Here is a 9,300-nt window from a genome sequence, read left to right on the forward strand (position 1 = left end):
TTTAGATCAACTAAAATAACAAACCGAAGTAAAATATTTGACTTCTTCATTTACCCGAATCCCATCATGCATTGCGCCACAGCAATGGATCGCTAACCAACGTTAAATAAACGTGTTTTTTTCTTCTATTACATAATAATCCAGTCGTGTTGTGATTTCTCAGCGTGTCGTTGTTTGCACTTCATGTGACTTGAGTTGTTGTGTAAGTCACATTAACAGCAAACCATCACTGAGGAAGGTTTTGCCGCGATAGTGTTCGGTCTCAGTGACCGTCAGCAGGCAGATCACTCTTGGTTCTATTCAGATCGCATAAATCTTTCGCCTTTTACTAAAGATTTCCGTGGAGAGGACCAATAAGAGTATAACTAAATTTTTTGATGCCCTGCTTCTGCGGGGCTTTCCTTTACATGTTCAAATAAAAAAACAATGTGGAAGCATTAGAGAACCACCTGCATATGACATGGTGTAGCGTTTAGCATTAGTACATATGCAATGTATTTGAACTTTCTCTCTGATGTGTGTCTGTGCTGATGAAGTACTATAAAGTAGTTTAAACTCACCTCAATATGACATTCAAACGCTGCTTATAGTGATACTAGTCCATTGAATATTTCAAAATAGTCACCAAAAAATAAAGATATGGTTTAAAGGTTTTGTACATCTTCCTTAGTTATGGTCTAAAGCATATGGTCTCCACATTACAAGGAATATATTTATATATGGGGGAATGCTAAACCTTAATTAAACATTTCACTGAATGTAATGTAATTTATTTATTTGTATTTTACTTTGAAAAACGTTGTTTGTTGTTGTAGATGAAACAACCCAACAACATATAATGTAGTTAAAACTAGCTACATTTCTTAATACTGACATGTAAATGCTTCAATAGTAGTAATTAAAAAAAACATAATATATATTAAATATTCTTCATGAGTACTTTTGATCATTTAAGTATATTTGTACTTCTGTACTTCAGTAAAACTCTGAGTTCAGGATGTGTACTTGTAGTTCAGAGTATTTCTACATTGTGGTATTTAAACCTTTATTTAGATAAAGGTCGTGATGAGTGTACTTAAGTACATGTTTTGTGGTTCTTGTTCTTTACTGAAGTATTTCCATTTTTATTCATTTGTATTTTCCATATTTTTCTGTTGACTGACTATATTCTTCTCCAATTGTAAAATACATACTTTTACTTTCGATACTTGTGGAAGCAGTACTCAGATCTTTTACTCTAGTAAAAGTTGCAATACTGGAGTATAAAAATACTCTGTTACAAGTCAACATCAAAATATACTTAACGCACGAGAAGTAGAAGTTATTATTCTGCAGGGTATGAATTCACCCACGAGGATCAATAAAGTTTTATCTCATCCTTTGATAATAGATTGTAATTTATTTGTTGATTTATTATTTGTATTTTTAATCTGAATTTAAAAAGCGACCAATGTTTTCAAATAAATTAAGTGGAGTAAAAAGTACATTTGTGTCGTGAAGTATAAAGCAGAAGAGAGAAAAAAAAATACCTCGAAATTGTACTTAAGCACAGTACATTACTGCGTATTTTCGTGACATTGGTACTTTTACATTAGTAAAGTGTTTAAATACTTCTTCCAGCACCACTAGAATGAAATGTCATATTGTTTGTTTTGACTGTTTAAATGATAATTCAGAATTACATTTTGTGTCCATAAAAGTGTAATACCACCTTTAGTCTCTAAAGGAAATATTAGTACACAGATCAAATTTCCTGCAATACATATGCAGATACATACATGCAGGCAGGCAGACGGATAGTATTGCCCCAGAGCACCACTATGAGCGTCCAGCCCGTTAATAAATGCAGCAAGTCTTTTAAGTATGATTTCCTGCCCTTCCTCCCCGGTTCGTCCCACAGCTCCTCCCGGTTAAAACGTGACACACATCAGTTGTGTGACAGGTCACGTGACGGTAGCATTGATCCGGCAGGAGGGAGGGAGGAGGAGGAGGAGGGAGGGAGGGAGGGAGGAAGGAGGTGGGGGTGGCTGATGTTGCCGAGAAACTGCGTCAGGTCAGCCAGAGACAGACTGATTCATACCGGAAGCTCGGTGGTTCAGCTTCAGAATAAAGCTCAAATATTGTAGCTTTGATGCAATCCCTGCTTTTACATGTGCACCTTTTTGTATTGAGACATTAGTAAGACACTATTTTCCTATAAATACAACACAAAATCAAACGACCACAGAGTATTATCATCCATTAGCCTCTTTTACCTCCATACTTTTGATGCCATGTGACATTTACGGTTCACTCCCAATGTCATCGGTCTCATCAACCTTGTTTTTAGCAAAAAGCTCTGGTTAACCGGCTGCTCAGCCTCAAACAGACAATCAAAGTTAGCAACTAGCTGGTGGAGAAAGTGGAACATCAAACAACGAAAACAAAAAGCTAAAATTAGAGTGATTATTGGTGACTTAGATGCATCAGGAACATGTTGATATCACAATACTGGGTGTGTGGCTAACATGTTAGCATGGGCCAATATTTTGTCTGGGATGTGCCTGGCGGGAGGTGGAGAGCTCAGCGCCCTGCAGCAGCGGCTCCTCCAACACCACGCTGCGGGAGAACCAGAACCTGCTGCAGTAAAATTACAGGTTATCTCCAACACCACGCTGCGGGAGAACCAGAACCTGCTGCAGTAAAATTACAGGTTATCTCCAACACCATGCTGCTGGAGAACCAGAACCTGCTGCAGTAAAATTACAGGTTATCTCCAACACCACGCTGCTGGAGAACCAGAACCTGCTGCAGTAAAATTACAGGTTATCTAAATTATTCTGGTGCTTGGAAACACTACCACTTCTGTGGTAAAATCCACACAAAATGAAAGTTCCTTGTTTTAGCTTCAAGTTATATTTAATATTAGAATCCCCTCTCAGTAGGCCTACAACTCACTATAACTACAGCCTCTAAAATGACCATAACATTCAATATTGCCCTCTCAAACAAACATTATTGGGAAACACTGCAGTCACACGTGGGGTCCTTAGACCACTGTGAAGCCTGGTTAAGTTTTATTCTGAATGAAATAATGCATTGTTTGGTGTGGTTGAGATGTTCAAATATACATTTATTTTGCTGTTCTGGTGGATTGGCTTCATCTCCAGGTGACGTGGAGCTTTTCCTTCCTACATAATGTGTGAAGCTACTAATGGAGCATGTAAATAAAATGTAGTGGAGGGAAAAGCCTCACAGCTGGAGAGGGTCCATAAAAGGCCCACAAGTAATTATATGAAATTACAAAAGCCTAAAATGACTAGCTGTTACCCCTGTGCCTACTTCTAAGGCTGGTGCATTTATTTAATTACTTGTTTGTACATTAAAATTCAACAACTACTAATATATGTTCACAAAGACTCTAACATACATATATACAGACATACATGTACATGCATTTACATGAAAGGTAAACGTTATAAAGCAATGAACGTACTGTGAAATTCATGGGCTTACTGTTTTAAAATGTGCATACTAGGGCACATTACACCCCATTTTGCTTAGAGGTGTGGACTAGAGATAAAACCCTACCCATTAATAATCTGTCTAATAGAAATTAATGAACCACTTGCCATGTCCTGATTGAAGTCCAGCCTCCCAATTGACCACAATCCTTGAATATATTAAAGAAACAGACTTCTCAACCTGGGATTGTTCACATAAACCAGTCAGATGCTTTCCTATCAGTTTAAATATTAAATTTAAGTAGAATGATGCGGCTTTATTCTATTAAATATAAAGTCCTTTCTCTCTTTTTTTCCCCCTGACATACCCCATTAACATATCAGATGGACTCATCGTACCCCTTTGATGAACAGCGTTGCCTTCATGGTATTGTTCGATGATTTTTCACTGCAGAGAAAACAGCTCTGTGGATATATATATTTGCAGCGTCGCTGTCCTGTGAGAATCATGTATCTCTAAAAAAAGCTCAGAAAAAAAGCCCTGTTTTCAGCTTCGTTTATCAGCTGATGAGGAGGCTTTTTATAGTTTATTCAGCTTAAGAAGTAGGAGATTTTTCGCAACACACAAAGGAACTTCCTTCTTCAGTTAGTCACAAACATTTAAAATCATCAAATTTGCAGATTCATGGTTCTTACTGGACAGGAAGGGGATAAAAAATGTAATCTGAAAAGTAGACAAATGTAGCAGAGTAGAGGTGTAAAGTTGCATACAATGAAAACACTCCTAGCCCTATTATCATTATTTGTAGTAGTAGTAGTACCTCTGATTTATACGTAAGTAGCCTACAGTACTTGAGTAAATATCCGTACTTACATCACCCATGAAAACGATGTATTCAAACTATAAAATGCATGTATAAAATATAGATAAAACGTATAATTGTATCTGAAATCTGAATGATTAATTGGCTTAACTCAGTTTGACCTCAGGTTTTGCTCTCAACCCCGAGGTTTTATTTTGAAAAACGTCACCAGAAGTGGTCCGTTCCACCGGTAGTCTTGACGCTGGTTCGAGACCAGTCCAGCTCGGCTGCATTCCTCCTCTCTCTAAAGCCTGACCGATAGAGACAGAGAAAGAAAAGAGGGGGGAGAGAGAAAACGCCGATTATTATTCTCTACCGTGTTGGATTTTAAAGAACCAGTCGACTCACACCGGACAAGGCCACGAACGAATACCCTCGTCAATCCTGCTCCGGTTGGACCTACAAAAACGACCCTGAAAAAGGCGTTTTTTCCCTTTAATAACGACGGGACTTTGCCGTTAACGTGCATGTGTAGCTCAGCTATCAAAAAGCAGCTTCTTCTCGGCGGATATCTCCTTTTTTCTTTCTCTCTTTAAATGAGGATTTGCAAGATGGCTGATGACAGCTACCCCTAACAAGGACAGAAAAGCGACGTCCCCTTTAAGATTAGGAGGGTATTATTTATTTTTTTGGTTGTATTTCTAATTAGTTAAAAACATATAAAAAAATATGGCTGCTTCACATAAATAATGACCGTCCTCTCCGGTTGATCTAGTGTTTATCTGTACCTGTGCTGTGGTAGAAAATGGTGAGGTGACGTCTGAAGGTAATTTACACCATTTAATCCAGATAAGGAAGTAGAATAAATATGTTGTTGTCTAAAGGCTGAGGTGCGTAAAGGTGTAGGCCAAAGAGGACACGAGCTGGATACATTGTAACAATAATCTGTGCGCGAGGAGATATTTGATAGATGTGCCTCTGCAACAGAAGCCAACATTCCTGCGGATCCTAAAAACCCTTTGTTTTGTGACGCGACTATTAAAACGATTAACTATGCAGTAAACAGGCTCCAAACGATGGCTCCGGTATGATGCTTTATTTTATGTTTAATCAGATTAAAAAGCCTTTTGTTGTCGACAGAAACCTGGTAAGGGAAGAAAAAAAAAAAAAAAAAAAAAAAAAGCAGAGAGGCCTTGTGTACAGATATGCGAGCGGAGCTCCACATAGCAGGCGGTATTCATCCGATAGAAATGTCGCTTCTATGTTAGATTAAAGGGTTAAACAGTCGTTAAACAGCATTTCTTGTCTACTGCCAAAGCGTCGCTGCTTGTATGTATAATTAAACTGCAGGTGGAGGCTCCTCGGATACTTATTTATGATTCAGCGGACAAAAGCATCGCGCTGCGCCGAGATTATTGACGGAATCAAGCGTCCTTGAGGTCCAGATAAATACAGATTCAGGGTTGTTGTTTTTAAAAGACTGTCTTTGTGTGAATAGTAATCAGGGGTGTGGACTGGACTGGACTGGACTGAAGCGGTCCTGTTTCTCGTGGTTTGTTGGTCTGAACCGGTCCTCAGTCAATCATAATCCGACGTTGGAGTGAAGGAAGCTCTCAAGGTAAAAGGGCCTGAGCAGGCAGCAGCAAAAAAAAAAAAAGGATCAGGTGTTTTTTCATGTGCTACACAGAGATTGATTCGCCTCGTGATCATAGAAGTCATTATGTAGATGTTTAAGTTAGCTGTGCCTTGCTTGCTGTACCTGTAGTTGACAGGCTTTTAGCTTCCTGTAGGCCTATAAACACACAGAAGGCCCTGTGTGTGTGTATGTGTGTGTGTGTGTGATTTTAGAGGAAAGGAAAGCACCGTTTACTGTAATCTGTGTAACATCAGATCCTGCTGTGTGTGTTGAAATCTCCGAGGTGTTGTCATCCTTTCCCTGAAGCCTTCTCTGGTCAATTTTCTGGATATTTGCCTTCATGCTGCAGCAATAAGCAATACTGGTCACCTGTCAGGGAGTCTCGTTTGATTTGGTCACAAAGGGTTGAAATATACAGGCTTGATCGTTCAGGGCGGCATCGAGGGAGGGGTTTTGCTTTTTTAAAAATCTTTTTCCCCTCAAGGCTCGTTTTGAGAGTCGGCTTTCCTTCGAGGACAGAGAGGCCTCGAGGTCTGGTAGAAGCGGGGGAACCGTTAGTGTATGCCTGCCCGCACCATGATGGCCTCTGACATGGCTGAGACGTGGAGGAACTGTTTCGAGGAGGAGCTCATCTGCCCCATCTGCCTGCACGTGTTCTCAGATCCCATCCAGCTGCCCTGCAAGCACAACTTCTGCCGGGGCTGCATCAGCGAGGCCTGGGCCAAAGAGTCCTTGCTGGCCCGCTGCCCCGAGTGCAACCACGCGTACGCGCAGAAGCCCAGCCTGGAGAAGAACCACAAGCTGTCCAACATAGTGGAGAAGTACAACGCCCTGAGCGTGGAGAAGCCAGCCGCGCCGGCGCTGCAGTGCATCCTGTGCCGCCGAGGCCCGCCGCTGCCCGCCGTGAAGGTCTGCCTGCGCTGCAACGCCCCGTGCTGCCAGTCCCACGTCCAGACGCACCTGCAGCAGCCGTGCTCGGCCCTCGGGCACCTGTTGGTGGAGGCGGAGGCGGTGAAGGCCTGGACCTGCCTGCAGCACGACGAGTACAGGCTGTACCACTGCGAGGCCGAGCAGACGGCGGTGTGCCAGTACTGCTGCTTCGCCCGCTGCCACCCGAGCCACGGCCACGCGGTCACGGACGTGGAGCTGCGACGCAACGACATCAGAGTAAGAATCATGTATCCTACACGTACACTAAACACATGCATGTTCACTTCAGGGGGTTCCAGCTTCTAAGCTTCTCTGATAGTAAGCTAAATATCTTCTGTCGGTAAAAACATTTAAAGACCTCGCACTGCACTCTGGGAAACTCTGATGTACATTTCATAGACTAATCCATTAATCGAGAAGGTAATCGATTGGTGTTTTTGCACCCTGCTCTCTGGCGGAAGATAACCGTCAGTTGTTGCCCTGCTCGCAAGAATTTGTCAATTCATCGGTGATCAATACGTGTTGGCTAAGTGCCCACTCAAGTACCAAAAGGGAGCCTCACACAAGCCAGTGAGGTCATTTTTTATCCAAGCAAATCCCACCAGAACAAAGGGAATATCATTCTATTTTTATATTTAGCCAAATAAAAAACAACTAGGGGGGATTCTAGGGACCATCGCTCATGTTTTGCTTAAATCAATTCCCTCCATCAGAAGCAGAATTACCCATTTTTAAATAATATTGCGTTTTAAGTATATTTTTTTTACCGCCTGTGTGAGAGTCTTGTGCATTTTTTCGTTGTGATCCACTCCAGCCTACGTTCTCATCTGTTGGAATGACAAACAATGCAGTCGAGGGTGGAACAATGAGGGGCCCTCAGAGGGCCTTATCTCCCCAGCACAGGTGCATCCTAGCTCAGGGATCGCCAGTTGTGAGGGAGGGGAAGGGGGATTAAAGTGATTCGTCGCCTGATTCTGCAGTCTACTTTATTAACCTCTTCCCTTCCTGGGGGTTTGGTGCTGGCTGTCGTCGGTTTCGGGCAGAGGTGGGATTGGTTTTCCTCCCCCCTGTCTCCCCCTTCTCCCTTTTTTAAAGGTGGTGTGTGTGTGTGTGTGAGTGCGAGTGACCGGGCAGCTTAGTCGGAGGGAGAGCCACGGAGGCCTCACTGCTCACTGACTCATTTTGTTCACCCAACACCCTTATTTAGGTGTCAACTGTGTCATGCTAGGGTGTATATCCTGCTGGTAATGCTATGACTCAGCTGTATGTATAGTTAATCGGTTGCCTGAGGCACAGGAGGCTGGGACCTGTTCTGAATATAAAAACTGTTCAGAAAGCTGTCACATAGACATCTTTTTCCTACGTCCTCTTTAATCAGGACGGTAGGAACAGCACAGGTGAACTTGATAACATTAACGATGCTTCAGTGTCGCAGTTAGCCAGCATCCACTATACCACGACCTCCCTCAAACGGAGAGCAGCCATCTTTAATGTTTATGAAATACAAACGCCCGCTGTGAGAAGATGCTGATATTAAACGGGTGTAATGTTTACCGTGTTAACCATCCTATAGTGTGTTAGCATGCCAGGGACAGCAGTGCCTTTAAAGCTAGCATGCTCACAATGACAAAGCTATTATGCTTCTTAGCATGCTAATTAGCACTAAAAGCACAGCAGCTGAGGCTGATGGGAATGGGATTTGTTTTTGCCGGTATTTGGTCATAAATTAAAAGAATGGCTTCAGCTAACAATTATTTCCTTTGTCTTAATCTGATTAAAATGCCAGTTATGATTTCCCACGGTCCAAGGTGATGTCTTCGAATGTCTTGTTTTGTCCCACCAACAGACCAAAACTACAAAGATACTCATTTACTATCATATAGGACTAAGACAATTCGATTGGGCTATAACCTCCACTAAAATCAATACAATTAAAGAGCAACAAATACTATATAATCTTTAATGAGTGGCTATTGTTCAGGCCTAAAATAATCATTGAGACATTGAGTTTAGCCATGTTAAACACATGGTAGTGACTACTGTAACATCGTCCATGTTGAATGCAATATCAAGAAATGCAGAGTGGACCCCCCCTCTCCACACACACCACCCTACAGCGACTGCCCCCCCCCCTCCCTTCTTTGCTCTTCAGATCCATCAGCCCCCCCCAAACTAAATTCACCTCTCCCACTGTCCACCAGCCACTCCAGGCGAGTACCGACCTTCCCTCTGGCCCTGCTCTCCTGCTCTGATGGAAAAGACGCTGTGGTGAAATGACAGCTAAAGAGCGCCCTCCCCTCTTTATTCCCCCCCCCCCCCCCAAAAAAAGTATCCCATACATGTAGTTGCTACCCCCCTCTGGGACGCTTCGGCCCTTTCGACCCCGTTTTTCCCCTGGCTTCTGCTCGGAGCCTAACTCAATCAATCGGCACAACCAGGTCACAGTCCTGTGTGTGTGTGTGTGTGTGTGTGTGTGTGTGTGTGTGTG

The 9,300-nt window shown here is 42.5% G+C and overlaps 1 protein-coding gene and 1 non-coding gene across 2 annotated transcripts in view; both read left to right on the forward strand.

Annotated features, from left to right (window-relative positions):
• Window positions 1-284: 284 nt before the first annotated feature.
• On the forward strand, window positions 285-398 carry LOC116381816 (U5 spliceosomal RNA). The gene has a single exon (XR_004212683.1). It is a non-coding gene; the product is annotated as a U5 spliceosomal RNA (small nuclear RNA).
• Window positions 399-4,497: 4,099 nt separating this feature from the next.
• Window positions 4,498-9,300, forward strand: part of trim8b (tripartite motif containing 8b) — a 9,426-nt gene continuing 4,623 nt past the window's right edge. Inside the window, exon 1 of the mRNA XM_031843018.1 lies at window positions 4,498-7,049. Coding sequence (XP_031698878.1) covers window positions 6,444-7,049 — 606 coding nt within the window. The 5' untranslated portion in view covers window positions 4,498-6,443. The remainder of the gene's footprint in view (window positions 7,050-9,300) is intronic.

The sequence above is a fragment of the Anarrhichthys ocellatus genome, unplaced genomic scaffold (assembly GCF_004355925.1).
Source record: "Anarrhichthys ocellatus isolate YVR2014 unplaced genomic scaffold, GSC_Weel_1.0 scaffold4, whole genome shotgun sequence".
NCBI lineage: Eukaryota > Metazoa > Chordata > Actinopteri > Perciformes > Anarhichadidae > Anarrhichthys > Anarrhichthys ocellatus.